General features: G+C 29.7%; 2 protein-coding genes and 1 non-coding gene across 5 annotated transcripts in view; 1 reads left to right on the top strand and 2 right to left on the bottom strand.

Moving 5' to 3' along the window:
- The window catches only part of LOC118183821 (uncharacterized), a 92,344-nt gene extending 88,892 nt beyond the window's left edge, over positions 1–3,452 (top strand). For all 3 annotated transcript variants that reach the window (XM_035353431.2, XM_035353430.2, XM_035353429.2), the window contains one exon: positions 3,006–3,452. In XM_035353431.2, the coding sequence (XP_035209322.2) occupies positions 3,006–3,121 (116 nt within the window). In that variant the 3' untranslated portion in view covers positions 3,122–3,452. The remainder of the gene's footprint in view (positions 1–3,005) is intronic.
- LOC118183822 (uncharacterized) overlaps positions 1–17,652 on the bottom strand; it is an 82,564-nt gene that overhangs the window by 48,846 nt on the left and 16,066 nt on the right. The window contains exons 3-5 of the mRNA XM_035353432.2: positions 17,103–17,284; positions 15,602–15,765; positions 11,009–11,183 (exon numbers count right to left, since the gene is read on the bottom strand). Of these exons, the coding sequence (XP_035209323.1) occupies positions 11,097–11,183; positions 15,602–15,765; positions 17,103–17,284 (433 nt within the window). The 3' untranslated portion in view covers positions 11,009–11,096. The remainder of the gene's footprint in view (positions 1–11,008; positions 11,184–15,601; positions 15,766–17,102; positions 17,285–17,652) is intronic.
- Positions 7,484–7,556, bottom strand: TRNAR-ACG (transfer RNA arginine (anticodon ACG)). Its single transcript has one exon. It is a non-coding gene; the product is annotated as a tRNA-Arg (tRNA).

Raw genomic sequence — 17,652 nt, 5'->3', positions numbered from 1 at the left:
AGAAATAACCTTAAATTAATCCTTCTGGTTATTCCCATCATGTGCAGTTATTCTCTAAAATGGTGAATTTACCTTTTGCTGTTGTATTTTAAATAATATTTTTTTATTTACTGAACTAGATGCAGAGAGAAATTAATAATTGTACTTAATTCGTGTTTACGTGTTGTCTATTCCTGTTAGGAACTGAAATAAATTTGTGTTAAGTTTAATTTTACTTCAAACTAAAGTCAGCAGTAAATTTTAGTTATTTTATTTGACTGTTGTGTTTAATCAGCATTTTGAGAGACTTTTAGAAACTTAAAAAAAAATTCCTTTGCTGGGTTTCCAAGTTTAGAGTAGCATAGTATCAGCAGAATTGAGTTTAACCTTATATAGTGACGCTTTGCTCTATTGTTATCGGAGCCTTTCTGCTGAGCATACCATTTGCTGTTCCCAAAATGGCTATCGAATTAACAATTTAAATTGATGAGAAAAACCACTAAATTTCAATCCATTTTCTGTCCCCTTTCATTTACAATATTTTTAACATGGAAAACAGTAACGCTTAGAATGTGGAAAAGAAGATCACTGTCCTACTGTTCCTTCATTTCTGAAACATTAAATGAAACTGGTTACAAAAGAAATTAATGAAGATTTTAAAAATATTAAACAAAAACTTTAGTTAGTGAAAGATTTCAAGAAAAACATGTTAAAAATAATAAAAAACTAAAACCTGTGTGTTGCATATATAAATAAAATTATCTAATTCTGAGATAATTCAGTTGAAATTAAATCTAAAAAAACTGAGTTTTAAAATAGCAATTTAATATAAATTATTTAAACTAATTTTTAAAATAAAAAATAAATGGATGTGGTTTCAAAACTATCAGTAAAAGTTATAAATGTGGCACAGTGTTGTTAGTAAGGCATTTTGTGAATAACCATGGTTTGTAGAAAGATGTTCCGGGTTAAAAAACATTTTTATTTATATTCCTTGGAAAATTTAATAGGATACCTTTGTATGTCCTTAGAGCAGTAATGAAAAGATCGTCAGTTTACTGAATTCTCCCCTTTTTTCCAAAAGATATTTTCCCAAACGATATTTTCCAAACAATAGTCCCCTTGGTTGTAAATCGAATTAAATTTTGAAAAGCATCTTAAAGCAAAATTAAGTTAATTTCTAATATTAATAAATTATTCTAGTCTAGTATTGTTCAGGGCTTGTTCAGGGCAATATCACAAAAGCGTTGTTGCACTTATTCCCTTCATTCTATGGAGAAAAATTCATCTAATCATTTTCTATGATCAATAAAATATAATCATCTTCTATTTCTCTGCACTAAAATAAATAAATACAATATATTCGTGTTAAAAGAAAAAAAATTCTAAAAAAACACTCAAAATATTTCCTTACCGCAAATACCGTCTTTCAAAAATGCTGTGACTATTATAGTGTCATAAAAATACACTCAGAAAATGTCTGTACATCAATAGCCCTTTCAGTTCTTTATAACATCATCAGCAAGCCAGCTAAAAACATTCTCAGAACATCTTTAGCCTTGTTAAGATTTTTAGTCATTACTATGGCTATCGTCAAATAATGATGTTCATAGAATAGAACGCTATAAACTTGATTGAAAGGTATAATAAGTCATTTTCTGTATGTTTTTTTTTTTTTTTTTTTTTTCCTTTTAATTTTGTTTAAACATTTAGTTTTGAATTTATGAACTTTTAGTACAGAATGTGTTTGCCAAAGAGAGCAAGTCGTTACGAAAGTTGCATATAGTGACAAAGGAAAGGAAAACAAAACTAAGATTATAGTCTAACACGTCATAGAAGTAAAGGAAATATTTCAGAGCATGAAAATCATAGGATTAAAGAAAAAAATTACAGTCTGATCACGGTATGTAGATTTAAATAATTTTAAACTGAGAAATTACGCTAGTCTAAGAAATTAAAGCATTATCGAACATAAAATATTATATTTAAAATGAGCTATAAAGTGACAAAGCTAAATGATAGGGGGGGGGGACTTGTTAACTCCATGTGGAAACTTATTTGATAAATACAAGATTTAATTATTTAATACGTATGCATGTATTTTTTTTCGTGTGTGTGTGTGTGTGTGTACTTAATAACTTGTGCTGAAGGCTTGCGACAGATATTATTTCTCTGAATTGATAAAACTTTCTATTTTACCAGGACACGAAGCCCCCAAGAAGTAAATAATTGAACAAATAGTCCTGGAAGAGATTTCCTTTGAAGTGTGTTTTTAATAATTGCTTACAAACTGCTTTGATTAATGAATGAATCAAACATTTGATATAATTATCCAGTCCTATGTTCATAAATATTTAATTCTCTGTATGAATGAAAATGTTAGATAAATAATAAAGCAAGTCTCTTAAATCGAATAACGAATATAAATTCAAATTTTGAATTTTGGTTCATAAATACGTATAATCTACTTAGGTGCCTTACAATTTCAACGTAATCATGTTATTTATTAAATAAGTTCACGTACTTCTTACGTACACTAGCTTTTAAACTCTACAACTAATTTCGGAATGTACTGGGCAATACTTGCCTGACATTCGAATAATATTTGCAGTAGTTGCATTTAAAGAAATAAAATTTCGACCACTATAGAATGAGCAAAACGATATTTAGCTATGTTTAACTAAACAAAAGCTTAATAAAAAAAACGCAATGCGTCAAAGTATTGGCTTACATTTGAGAAATTCTAAGGTCATTGCTTCAAGGTACCTTTTATTATTGATAATTGTATCTTTACCAAAAAAATTCAAAATGTAAGTAGTAAAAGTTATTATTATTTTTTTATTTTTACTGTATTTCATAAACTTCTCCATTTACTTTTTTTTCCACTTGATCGAATATTCATGTTGTACTATTTTAAAAATGTTGCCTTTTGTTATTTCTAGTCTGCCTTTACATGTATTAAATATTTAAAATATAAAGCTACAAATGCAGTTACGTAACCACAGAATTTTTCTTTCTTTGTACAGGTTGCAATGTCTACGGAAAATATTACAAAATAAATGACAAGGTAACAGTTTTAAGTAAAAAGTGCAGTGATTGCATCTGTTCGGCGGACGGAATTGCCTGTAACGCCACCTGTTGATAAGAAACACGACTATTTGAAATGAGACATATGGCATTTGGATCAAAGAATCTCTAAGGATCTCTTAGAGATTCTTTGTTTGGATACTGCTTCTTCTTGTTCTCAGAGCGTGCTTCACGCGCTGAACAAAACTGTGATTCTGAAATTAAAATGTCCGTTAGCGAGGCTGGATGATTGGGTAATTTATTAACTGCCGTTTAAATTGTATTATATCTGTAGAAATAATGAATGGTTGGACACCTTGGTTTTAACTATCGAAGAGACAATTGTTGAACGGCTTATTTCTGTTCCCTACCCTTTTAGCAGTTTACAAATAAAGATGTGTGAAATACTTTGTTTTACAAGATACTATTTTACATTTTATATTTATTCATGCCTTCCTTCATTGTGTTCAATAGTTCAAATTTTTGCAGCTGTTTCATTATGCAATAGCAGATGCGTTATTGTTTATAGTTCTTTCTTTACTTGAAAAAATACTATGGCATCTAAATCTTGCTTTAGAAGAATTGGAGAAATGTAATACCTTCATTTCAAGTTTATCTGTCAGAAGTCTATTATATATATTTATATGACTCTTACATGCTGTGCTATTTTTATCTTTTATTAAAAAGAAAAGGCAGGAAAGCAAAACGCTTCTGAAATTTTATATTTTAAAATAAAGACTCATTTTATCTTAATTGATTAGAATGTTTTAAGTGCTTACTTCGGATTCCATATTCTGTTCCGTTATCCTGAAAGTTAAATTTTTAAGTAATTAAAAACCTTACAAATATATAAATTCATGAAAGTCCATGTTAACGAATGAAATTAGTAACATGGATTAAATATATTGAGCATTTGTTACCTAATGAAATTTATACAGCGTGAATTCGAGAATTATTTTAATTAATTTTTTTATTTATTATAAAATTAAATACGAATTTCAGATTGTAAGAAGTCACATTTTTATACATATATTTCGGTTTGTAAGAATATATTCTAATATGTTGACATAATATTACATTAGCATATCTCGCTTCTTATAAATCAGGATCTCATAAAATTTCAGATTTTTATTAACTAATATACTTATCATAAAAGTTATCACTATAGTTGTTCAGTATTTTCTTACGATGTGTAAAAGAAATATTAGCTACATCCTGTCTACAACGGATTTGCCATTGCTTGCGCTTGCTGTTTCCAGTAAATCAAGTGTTCTACATGCTTTATCTACTTTTATGATGTTCTAATAAATTTTGTTAATACATTTCTGATTCTATTAATACATTTAGTAAAAGAAAGACAATCACAAGATTCGAGTTCTTCAATTTAAAAAAAAAATCGAAAAAAAAAAAAAATATGTAGAGACAGTAGGTTTAACTAAAACTGAAACATAACATGAGGTATTTTTGTACACTTATCCATAATAGGAATAAAAACACGAATTCAAATGCTTAAAAAGAATAATTATTTTTTTCAATACAAAAGAAAACTATTTATGTTCATAATTATAATCCATATTCAAATGTGACAATCACCTAAATTTGATTACAATAGTTTTCTTCCAGATTTCTCATTTATCAACCTTCTCATTTATCAACTGCTCATATATTGTGCATATTTAGTCTGTTACAGACATCTTTGCCTTAAAATTAATTTATTATTTTGTATTTTATGCATTGGTAAATTCGTTAAGAAATAAAAATTTATGACATTGTTCATGCTTCAAATTTGCATTTGTTTAGAACTCTTAGTTTTGCTTTTAGAATGCGTACTGGTTATAAACACAGTATGTATAGTTTATTTTAGAAAAGTTCTAATTTCTGTAACTTATTAACACTTTTATTTTTTATGAATATTTATTATCACACATAGAGACATATCAACTTCTGTTAACTATCTGTGGTTTACTCTAATAATCCCTTCATGTAAAATTAAATTTCATTAATTGATAATGGAAAGAAAGTCATTAAATTAGGAAAAGTTTAGTAAGTAAATTCATATAACCTCTTTCGACATTAATTAAACAAAATATGTTTTTAAATGTATATAGTCCTATTTGTTTTTCATTATCATTGTATGTATTCAAATAAAATCTTTTCATCTTACAAGTCTGAATGATTTATTTCGTATAATAATGAGTAGTTAAAGAAATAGAATACAACATGATGTTAAAAAGAGACTGAGTTTATACTAATTTTTAACCTTTTGAACTTATGTTAGCGGTTTAATCTTTAATTTTTACTATGACCTCCAATAAAAATAATGTACAATGTACCACTGTAATCATCCTCATTATTGGTGGTTCACAATAAACTTAAATTCACAGTTTTTATCTCCTAGATCGTAATAAGTGTAATTTATCTTCCATTATTATGATTATAAGATTATTCCATCATAATTTTGAATTGAAACTGCTCTCTGTCGTTGAATGTCTTAACTCTACGTACAGTCACATCAGCTTTGATTTAAGAGTTATAGGGATTTGCAGTATTGTCACGCCAACCATACGATTCCAAAAATCAAAAAATTGGAAAAAAAATTCCAAATTAGATTTTTTGGTTATTGAATTTCATAATTATTTATTTTCAAATATTATTTATCTGTTTTAAAGAAATGTTTTTTCAGGACTAGCAACTATGCATTGGCAAATACAACTTAGTGTACTAACGAAGCCGATGTTACGATGATTTGTGTAAAATTATAACTTTGTTTTTAACATAATATCTCTGAATACAATACTATAATTTTTACTATGATCTCCAGTAAAAATAATGTATTACTGTAATCATCCTCATTATTGGTGCTTCTTAACCCTATAACTGAATTAACTGGAAGCACAACCCATTCGAATATTCAAAAAATGCGGAAGAACTGGGTTAGATTTTATTTGTAAATCCCATCATTATTTATTGTAAATATTATACAGCTTCCTCTAACTGAATTAACTAGAATTACAACCCATTCGAATATTCAAAAAATGCGAAAGAATTGGGTTATATTTTCTTTGTAAATCCCATTATTATTTATTGTAATGCAAATAACAAAATTTTACTTTTTTATCTTTTATTTTCTAGTTTATCATATTTTATATCTGCAAAGAATACGCAGCTTAAAAAATATTTATGCTTCCCAAAACCAAAACAAAAACATAAATTACTTGACAGTTTGAAAGAAATTAAATTATTTTATTTGCTTAAAAACGTAACTTTCTTCTGCTTCAACCAAAATAATATATTGAAATCAAATTTATTTACATAATCTTCAAAAACTAAGCAAATGAAAAACTAAGTAAGTAATCCTCTTCTGATTTTTATTTAACAGCAGTTTAAGAAGAAACTGTTCTTAATTTCCCCATTTATAAAATTCATAACCTGCCTCCATTTAAATTTTCAAATTAAACTAGGTCATACCTATTTTAGTGATATATAACAATAAAATTTAGCCATATAATAAACATTACAGCGATACATAGCTGTTATCCAGATACACAACTATTAAAATAGCTCTGGTCTGGAACTTCATTTGAACCCACATTAAAACCTGATGAGAGTGAAAAGTTCCTGACTTGAAATTCTGTAAGTAAAAAATCCATAAGGGGAAAAAAAAAGCGATTTGATGTCTATGAGAAAGCAACATTAGCACGTATGTCACCATGTTCCGTTAGAGAAAGAGCATTTTTATGACTACAAAACATATAATCCTATATATTGAAAAAAATAATTCTTTTCTGATTAATGTTTATAGGCTACATGTTTGCCGAAATTTGTAAACTTATTTACATATAGTATACAAAACTCTAAATTAATTTAACAGCTTCATCGAAATTTGTAAACTTATTTACACATCATATGCAATAATCCAAATTAATTTAACAGCTCCATAAAAAAATGTATGTTCTATTTAATTATCTTTTTCTATTAATTAAAAGAGTTTGGAACATGTAAATAAATCAACAATTTCAGTTTTATTTATTCTTAAAAAAAAAAAAAAAAAAAAAAAAAAAAAAAAGAACAAGCCTTTCAGATAACTGGAACTCTGGATGTTTAGAATTCTGATAACTGAAGTCCCCTTTCACTTTTTTAGTATCTATTTTTAGCGAAATCGTCTATGAATGTAGTTAGCCAAAATAGATGTAACTTAACATTTAAAATAATGGGGTAACCGAATTGATGTATTCATAACTGACTTATTATCGGCAGTTAAACAAACACCTCTTAGTCAGCAAATTATTGCTAAGTGCATTAAATGCAACAGAAGAAGAAAAAATTGTAACAGAAGAATAAATAAATGAAATAATAATTCTCTTTTCTCCCTAAGCAAAATGTTACTTACGAAGAGAAAGAAAGAGAAGAGTCCTTGTCTTGCGCGAAAAGACAACCAGGAGCCAGCCAGGATTCGAACCTGGAATCTCCTGATCCGTAGTCAGGCGCGTTATCCGTTGCGCCACTGGCCCTCACAACAAGCTGCGTTTTATGCTTACTGGATAGAATTACTTGCATCATCGTTTTTTGGTGTAGGTGTATTTAATTATGGCAAAGCACACTAGGGCTATCTGCCTAAGGGGAGGGATGCCTTCGTGGAGGACTGTCTAAGGGAAACTGGCTCGTATACACGTTACACATGGGGAAAACCACATCGTTTTTTAGAATTTGTAATTATGTATAATATTTGAAATTTATAATCATGGAAAGACTTATCTTAGAGTTAGTTACTTTATCTTTTTTTAATTATCTAACTTTGCATGTATGTAAAGTTTATCTTATTTTAAAACATGGACAAACGAAAAATAAATAAAATAAAAATAAATAAACAAACAATATTCGCAGATATTTAGTTAGTTGTTAATATTTTACTTCAATAATGTTTCTAAACTAGTAAAAAGATTTAATTGTAAGTTTTAACTATAAAAATGAGAAATACTTCAGCTAATTAGTTATAAAACTCGTGGAGGCATAATCCAAATATCTGAATTACTCGAAAATAAATATTAATATTATTTTCATTAGCATATGAATAAGCCGTTCAATATGAAAATCAAAATTTAAACTTATATCGATGTATGCTTTGTTAAAAAATGTACGTTCTTTAAACGAAATAGGCACAACTATATATTTTTTATTTTTTGTTTCTTGAAGATGAGGGACTCCAGCGCCAAATTCTCTTGAAATGCACACATATTTTTTCATGACCGTCGGTGTAAGACTGAATTATCAAATTTTTTATTATCATTTTTATTAAATAATGTAAGTAAAACTTTTAAGTAATTCATATTTATTCTCGACTATGATATAAGTCGGATATGAAGTTCCTGATTTTAAACTTTTTAGTATCTCAGTAGTATACGTAATTATTTCACGAACAATGTTTTTACCTGTGTCTTAGTTATAGTAATGAAAAGTGACTTTATTTTTTTAGCATTATCTGTTACAGTTTTAGCGGTCCTTTCGCGTCGAATCAAATAATATTTAAAACAGTAAACTGCTTGAATAAATTTAATTATTTAATTTTTCATTACTTAATATCGATTATTAATCATAGGCTTACCCTAGCTTAATCAGGGCAAAGAGATGTAATTTAAAGAACTTAAACTAACTGTATTTGACTTAACCGGAAATTTCTTAAATGAAATTCAGGAATGCAAGTATATAGTTTTAACCATAAAACAAAAATTTAGTAATCAAACGATTAAGTAAAATATACTACGGCTATCCACCTGAGAGGGAAGAGGCCGTAGTAGAAGGTATTTTAAAAGAATCTGTTGCAAATTTATTTTAAACTTAAAGAAAACTAAGATAATTTCTTTTTGCCAGTCTATCCGTTGAAAGACGAAAGTGAGACGAATTTCAACGGATATAGCAACACCATAATATGTAATAATCTATTTAAACGTTGGGAAGTTTGAAGAGAAAGATTTTATTGAAATATTGTAGACAAAGCAACCAAAAGATCTACTTTATTGTCTCAGTCTGCCTTACGTTTCAATAAATAAATGGATGAACTTACATTGATTCATGTATTCCATATGAAACATTGGCATGGCATAATCAATATTAAGCACTGCATAAAGGAAAATCACTAATTGTTTCACATAACACAGAAATGTACGAATATTATATGGTATAATTTTGTAGTTATAATACAATTATTTTTTTAGTGAAATCTCGAATGGTTTGATTGTAGTAAAAGTAGAACATACTATTAACCAAAACTGGCAATCTTTGAGAAAGCATAGTTGTTTGTAAAAGAATGCAAAGGTGTCTTTGGCGGCAGTGTGGCACCAAAAGTCCATTTAAGCGAAAGTCCAGTTGAGTGGTTGAAAGTTGAAAAAAGAGGGATACGGGAGTCTTTTATTCTGTACCTCGAAATGGTCTTGGTCAAAACTGGATGGAAATGGGCAAATTTGGACTGTCAGCTAAAAGGTGTCCTTGACCTTAGCCAACGATAGGCTTCTTTCCCTCTTAGCCAACGTACCGGTGCAACTGATACGTCTGCAACGGACAGCAGAATTTAGAAGCCATAAAAGCTTGGAACAAACGGCAAAATACGGATTCCAGGCCCGATTAAAAGTAAATTTCCAGGCCTCATTAAAATAAACTATCTGATAAAAAGAATGCAAAGGTGGTTTTTTTTTTATTATTATTATTATTTTTTATTTGGCATGCACTCCACAGTAACAAGACTGGCAGTCTTAATAACCAGCTGAGTAGTCTTAATAAGGAAAGTTACGAAATACATAGATACGGTATAAGAAGTAGGCATCGCCTCACTTCATCGAAACGAAGGTTCATGGTGGCGAAAGGTGGTGTATTGAAATGCGTACAAGAACAACAAGAACGTTTTCTTCTTACATGCTGAGTTACACCTCGCTGTTCCTTTAATGGTGAGTCCGTTTCGCGATTTCGATTCTCGTACGCAACGAATGCTTGGCGATCGCAACTCATTAAAAACTTTTTTTCTATCAGATCCTGCTATACCTGCTTCCGCTACCATCACGTGTAGCTTTTCTTAGTGTAGCTACTCACGTACTTCCTTTCCAATTGGTATTGTTGTTTCTTCCATAGATTTCCCTTAGCAACCTCTGGCAAATTTGTTTATAAACTTTTATAATTTATGATTTTATTGAAAAGAAAATTTTTACTAAAGGATAATTTTATTAAATGTTTTCCTCTGAACTCAAGCACTTAGAAATGCCACAGTTCTCATAACGTAAAGGATAAAGATTGTAAGGATTATGTTGATTTTATTAACAATTAAATTTTGAGTTAAACTTATTTTCCTATCGCTTCTTAATTTCAACTTACCACTTCAGGCCAGAACGTAGTTTTAGAATCACGTCTGAATGCTAATGAGGAAGAGCGGTATTTAACCGCGAAGTTCAACAGTCTTAGTGAGAGAGATACCAGATATTCTGGCTGCACGTGCCCTCCTTCTTAGGCTACTCTCTCGTAAGCTATTATTACGCTCTGCCGTACTTTAGGCCCTTGATAGCTTCGCAGTCAGTTAGCGATAAGGGGCCAACTCTGTTAGAATTTTGATAGCTTCGGCTATATCTCTTTAGTTAAGATTAGTTTAGTTTAATTCTTAGTTTCTGAAGTTCAAGCCCGAGTGTCCGCTTTATTGTACAACTCCAAGACGGAGTTCTGTTAAATCTTATTTGAATAATAAAGGGGCTTTTAACCCTTTCCAAGTTTATTCACTGTCTCAGGAACTCAAGCGATTATTCGCTTACTAGTTCTTAGGATTCTTCACTTTTAATTGTAACTTAGAATCACACAGTGGGAAATACTACAAGATCATAAATATAAAAGTTGGTTCTTAACTCCATTTAACAAAATAGTTGAAATTTTACATCAAGGTAAATTCACAAAAGTAAGTTTAACAAATAAATAAAAGAGCTACGCTTACGGAATATAGAAGAGATCTGGATAAAAGGCCATTCTAGCAAAAATGTTATTTATTCACATATTGATTTCATTATTATCTCCCGAAGGGTTCATTTTGCAGGAGTCTCAACATTGTCTTTCACATGAAACTTTTCATTCGGGTGGAAAACATTTTCTTCATCCTCACTGTGCAGATTCTACAATTAAAACAATTTTGATATATATGATATGAAACAGAAATATATGAGACAGAGAAAATTTAATGTAAATGACTGAAACGCAACACTAAAAAGTGTACATAAAACGTAATAAAAACCCTTACCTGTCTGCCCTTACCTGTTTTGAAGCCGGAATCATGGCCAGTTTACAGAATTCTTTTTATTTCAAAGAGCATTCTTGAAATAAACATATGCAGTTTAATTGTCGCAAGACGCGAACCGATTCTTCATTAATTACATGTGTACTTTTAACGTATTTAAAGTAATGTAATTGGAATAAAAACTATTTGGCAGTCAATATTTTAGAGAGAAAAAAAAAGGTAAAATAATATGAAGATAGTAACAGATTAAAAATAGCGAAGTTAGGATGTTTTCGTTACTTAATCACGATTTTGTTTAGCAAATATATTATAATTATTATTGGATGAAATGCTTATATTTCGCTTTTGCCATTCTGTGAGTGCACGCATCATTAGCATTATGTAAGAAATGTACGATAAGGATTCATTTTGAAATGACGCGATTCAGAAACCTTTGTTACAATCACATTAATATTTTAATACAAAAAGAGAAAATAACCATATTTAAAAGTAGACCTTAAGAGTTACTGCAAAATAAAGTTGTTAAAGTTATAGCTTACATACTTAGGTACTTTGCTGTGATATAATGCTAATAATATAAGTAAATAAAATTCTCACTTCTTGTCTTAAAGCCACAAGCGACCGAGCAGAAAAGCTTTTGAGCACTATTAGTTCGATTCGGGTTCAAAATACCGATGAAAAGACTGGTTTTATGGGAATCTTCGTGTTTTTTTTCACGAGTTACTCTTCTAAATCTTCTCGAAAGCAGTCCTTCTCTTAAGCAGATAGCTCTAGAGTTTTTCACAATGAAATCTAAATCGGGGGTTCACAACCAGGGAGCAATTCCACCCGGGTGGTGATTTCTATTTAGCTGTTAAGTATTTAATTTTAGTTTAGAATTGTTTTTATTTTACCACTTTTATTCAGGTTTTAGTATTTATCAACATTTTGTCTTTTGCTGTTTAACTGTCATTTCTAAACTGTCATTTCTAACTCTGTCATTTCTAACAAACGTGAAAAATTCATCTAAACCTAACTAAATATAATATGTTGTATTAACTAAATATAATAAATATACATACTAAATACAATAAATATATGTAAATTTTTCGAGTATGAGAAATGATCTTATAACAATGATGATGGAGAAAAAAGGGTTGAGAACCATTGATCGAAATAATCCTAATCCTTGAAACTGCAAATTCAATCTTCCTGTCTTAGAAATAGTTAAAGTCAAATAAGTTCTTATTTGGAGAAAAATAAAATGACAAGCAACTGAAAACTAGATTCTGAATAAGAAATTTGAATATTTAAATAGACGTGAGTCTATACATATACACAATACTGAGAAAAAGATGACTACAAATTTTACTTCCTTAAGTATTTAACCTTGACATAATATTTCCAGTTATGAACTTTTCCAAAATAGTGCTGTGAATTTTACAAAGATAGATTCAACATTATGAATAGGAAAATTCAGTAAATATTAAATAAAGCATAAGGAATATTCTGACAATTAAAATATTTGCAGTAAAGATGCATAGAAACATTAGTTTGTATGCACCATCTTTAATGAACCCTTCCAAGCATAATTTTAATATTGTATTCCTAAATTTCTGTCTCTTATTTTGAATTATTTTAAATATATATGTATTATTATTTAATGTAATAAAATTTTTAATCACTATTTTTGAACGTTTTATGTAGGTATGTATATTAATACACCGTACATTTTGTCTCTAAATGACATTAAAAACTCCTAGCTTTATTTTAAACACTAAACCAGTGTTTCCCAATTTTATAATTACCATATAACATGCATATAACATGCACTGGTGTATAACGCGCAAAAATAATTTCAGCTCATATTTTTTAATTTTTAGGTACATTCGCTATATAACGCTTACCCTTTTCTTTATGAAGAAATCTGAAAGATACAAGCGCGATTCTCTTATCTTTTGAAGTCTTTCATTCGAAGATTTTTTCCATGCTTTTGAACAATGGTACATTGAACTGACAAAGCGATAAGAGGAACAATATGTGTGGATTTAAGGAGTAAGTAATTTGTAAAGAGGGTGTGTTGTATTCATTGTAGGTGTGCACAAGAATGTTATTATAGGTTTCGAAAAGGGGGGACTTAATTTGGGGTAAGAATGCGCTTCCGAACTTAATGAATTAGCGGAATTAAGAGTCAGATGTTTTCTCTTTCTGTAGTCATTTGAAGCATCGATTTCGAAGTAAATCGCACTTTCTGTAGTTGAAACACATCTGGTCTAGTGTTTCTTTTAAAAGCAAATATGGCTCTTGCGAAACAAACACAGTGCTGGTTTGAAATACAAAAAAACGTCATTCAGTTTCTTAAAGAAAATGGAAATCGTGCTGCAACAAGGATATTCGGTGCTGGTGAAAACACCATACATGAGTGGAATAAAAATGAAATCGCAATAATTAATATGCCAAAGAATAAATGTGCTTTACATAAAGAAGTAAGGAAATATCCTATTCCAGAAGAAAGTGTTACGAACTGGGCTCCGGACAATCGCCAGAATGGATTAATTACAACAATAAAAAGCGTACGTTTATTTTTCTTAAAGTAGGTAAAAAGGAATGCAAATGCAAATGAAAATTTTAAATCAACTTTGAGTTGGCGTAGTCGATTCATGGCATGGAATAATTCAGCTCTACGAGAAAAAAACAAAAATTTCGCAAACACTTCAGAAAGATTTGGACAACAAATCGATATGTTTCCAGAAATAGGTTATTGGCTTCCGAAGGCAAAAAAAAATATATATATATATATTTACTCTCACATACTGGAAATATGGATAAACCCCATAAATGTCTGATTTGATAGGAAATAAAACAATTGATGTGAAAGAAACAAAAATTAGTTCATATAAAAATAACAGCTCACAAAATCTGCCCTCACCGTAGTGTTTTTCTGCTTAACGAATGGTACAAAATAAAAAAAACCATGGTTATTTTTAAAAGAAAGATGATACCGAAATGTAATTTCCCAAATGGTACTTTCATTCATATTCAGTAGAAAGTAGAGATGAAAGAGAACGGTGTGAAAATGTAGATAAGAACTGTTTGACAAAAGCGTTTCTGTTGCCTTAAATAATCCAGAAAGTCTTTTAGTTTGGAACATGTTCAAATCCTATCTAACGGATTATACGAAAATTATACGAGAAATTGCTGAAATACATACATGGTAGTTACTCCAGAAAGATTAAAACCATTAGCTCAGCCTTTAGATGTGTGTATCAATAAATCATTCAAAGAAAATTTAAAACGACAGCGGAATACGTGGATGCTAGAAGATGAAAAAACATTTACAAACAGAGGCCAAATACGTCATGCCAGTCTAGAAGTAGTGTGTGAATGAATAATAAAAGCATTGAATGAAATTAAATCCGATATAATTCAAAAGCTATTTACAAAATGTATACAAACGGTATGAAAAAGGTATGACGGATTTACAAAAGGTATGACGCCCGCAAGATTGCAAAGTAGGGACACCCACTAAGCACATCCTTAGTTTCGAGCTAGCAAGCAGCCTTCATTAACCATTATTTAGCAATATGGATGGAATGGAAAATGATTATTTAGTTATGAACCAGAGTAATAGACCAGAGTATTATAGTGAAGATGAAACAGAATTCGGTGATTTGTCTGAATAATAACGAAAGACGAATATGACAACTTTTTATGTTATCCGAAAACGAAAATTTTTAAATTCAAAAGGTATGTCATGCCTTTTAAATAAACAGCATTTCGGTACACGTAGCGATCTATTTTTTATATCCTCATCTTTTCCTTATTTTTAAATCTATCCTTTTTATATCCGGCGTATAACGCGCACCCCTAAATATCGATCTCATTTTTTTTTTTTTTTTTTTTTTGTATTAAAACTGCGCGTTGTGCGCCGGAATATACGTTTGGCAAAATTTATTGTCAGCCTGATCTTCGCTTTTATTTCGTTGATTTATTGGTTATTATTGATGTATTTCAAACATTTTATCTAAGACCATTTCATTTAATTTGAAATTCGAAATCGGTTTTCCTATCTACAAAACAGTGCTTTTTGATTTATAATTTCATTTCTAAAAATAATAAATCTGATAATTTATTTCCAAGATTATAATTCAATTCATAATTTTAATAGGAGGATTCTATAAATTATTAGAATTCAACATAAAATTTAAATGAAATGTAAAAAACATAAAATATTTTAAATTGAGGCTATATGACATTCGTCTTTTGCAAAATAAGAAATTTTCATAAAATATTAATTCTAAAAGAAGGCATATTTACCAGTAGTTTTAATAGTTCTTCACTTGGACTCTCTTGCAAAGTGGTTGATAAAATTCCCAGTTTGGGATCACTTTTAGGTAAATGAATGTGATGACAGTAATAGAAAATTAAGATAAAACCTGCTATAACTATCACAGAGAAGAAGAGCATAAGTAGAGAGAGACCTGCAAAAATTCATAGCAATATCAACAGTTAAAGTAAATATGTGAGTAAATATTATTCAGGAAGCATGTGTTATATTTAACTTTCGTAGCATAAAATGCTTGTTAATATTGTTTACTAATGCATTCTTTATCTGACTTCGAGAACAATATAATTTTTACAATAAAAAGTTTTCTTACAGTATAATGTTATAGAAAATTTCTAATTAAACTCGATGTATAAATAAAATAAAAACAAAATTACATTGCGTTAGCTATTTAAAATAATTTGCTGCGGACTCGATTTCTATTGAAACCAGAAATAAATTATTTTACAAAATCTCCTTTCGAATTCTTAAAATACATTTCTCGAAAATGGAATTTGTGGTTTGTTACAAAATGATCCTCTAAATATATTGCCTACCCGAGGATAACTTCTGATGACTGACACTGATTGATGATCAAACATCCAGTGTACGAATGTGAAGATCATAATTGTCGCAATACATATGGATAAAACACATGTCATATTTTCTGCATAAGGCTTTATTATTCTTGTGAATGCCTCCAAAACAACAGCTGTTTATTCTTCAGTTGCCTGGATTTTTTTTTTCTTTTTGCAATAATCGCCCTCAAATGAGTTTTAATTGACGAAAGAACAAAATTCTAGGGTGGCCACTCAATTTGTATCGGAAAACATGATTTTCCACCTAGCAACAAATGAATCATTTAATATTTCTCTTACACAGACTGCATGAAGGCGGAAGCACCACGCTGACGGAATGAACAGTCCACTCGAAGATTCAGTTTCGGAATTTCCGGAACAAACTATTCATACGACATGAAAAGATTTTTTATTCGTCTTACGGCTGCACACTTGCTCAAAAGTATTCGTCGGGAATGGCCAACTTCCTCGGTCATTTAACTCCTCACAGACAATATGACTCTGGGATGTACCACAAGGTATGAAGGTCGCGAGATTGCAAAGGAGGGACACCCACATGCAGCCTAACCACATCGGTAGTTTCGAGCTAGCAAGCAGCCTTCGCTAACCATTATACACCGCCCAGCTGACATGATAAGCTATTGATTGATTGCACCGTAAAAAAATAGGGACCAATCAGGCACTAAGTTTGCCGTCAGCTTATACCTATCACCTTAAGTAAAATTAAGAAATACACATCTGCACAAAGAATGTAGAGGATAATTAGATTCATCATATAATAATATCTTGAATGTGTAAATATGTATATTACAATGAGTTTATTTTTTTGAAATAAACTCGAATTATTCAAATTCTTCAGATATTTGCACAACATAAAAAATTACTATGATACTTGGTTAAGTCTGCAGTTACTCACCTAAAATTTTTCGAATCGAAGAAGGTCTGGGATACATTTCACTGCAACCGCTAGAAGTACAATTGTGTAAGACCCATCCTTCGTCTATTAATTCTGCTTCATTTGTTGTATTGGTGAATATACATCGATCTCTGCTGCAGTTCATATACAGAAACCACGGAACGCTTAAATCAGGTGGCAATCTTTGAAAAAAATACATATTATATTCTTTATGTGTGTGTATGTGTTTAGCATTCTCCTCCTACATAATTTATCTTACATGCATTTTAAAAACGCACTTATAGAAAAGTTTCAATGTCGAATTTTTTTTTCATACTTATTTTGAATTGAAAACTTAGAAAAACAATTTTAAATATGCGTTGGAACATAGATTTCTTTATTAATATATTATTATTGGACTTACTATTTATAGAAAGAAAAAGAATCAATAACAATTAAAGTTAGGTTTATGGACAAATAAGACAAGTCATTAGAGCCGCTTACAAGTGAAGCGAATGGTATCAGCTTTCTCATTAAACGACTCGTGATAATAAAGGTATTGCATAACTAT

This window comes from Stegodyphus dumicola, chromosome 8 (genome assembly GCF_044657685.1).
Source record: "Stegodyphus dumicola isolate Sdum_Otavi_A_Nest chromosome 8, ASM4465768v1".
Classification (NCBI taxonomy): domain Eukaryota; kingdom Metazoa; phylum Arthropoda; class Arachnida; order Araneae; family Eresidae; genus Stegodyphus; species Stegodyphus dumicola.
This window is presented reverse-complemented; position numbering and strand designations above follow the sequence as displayed.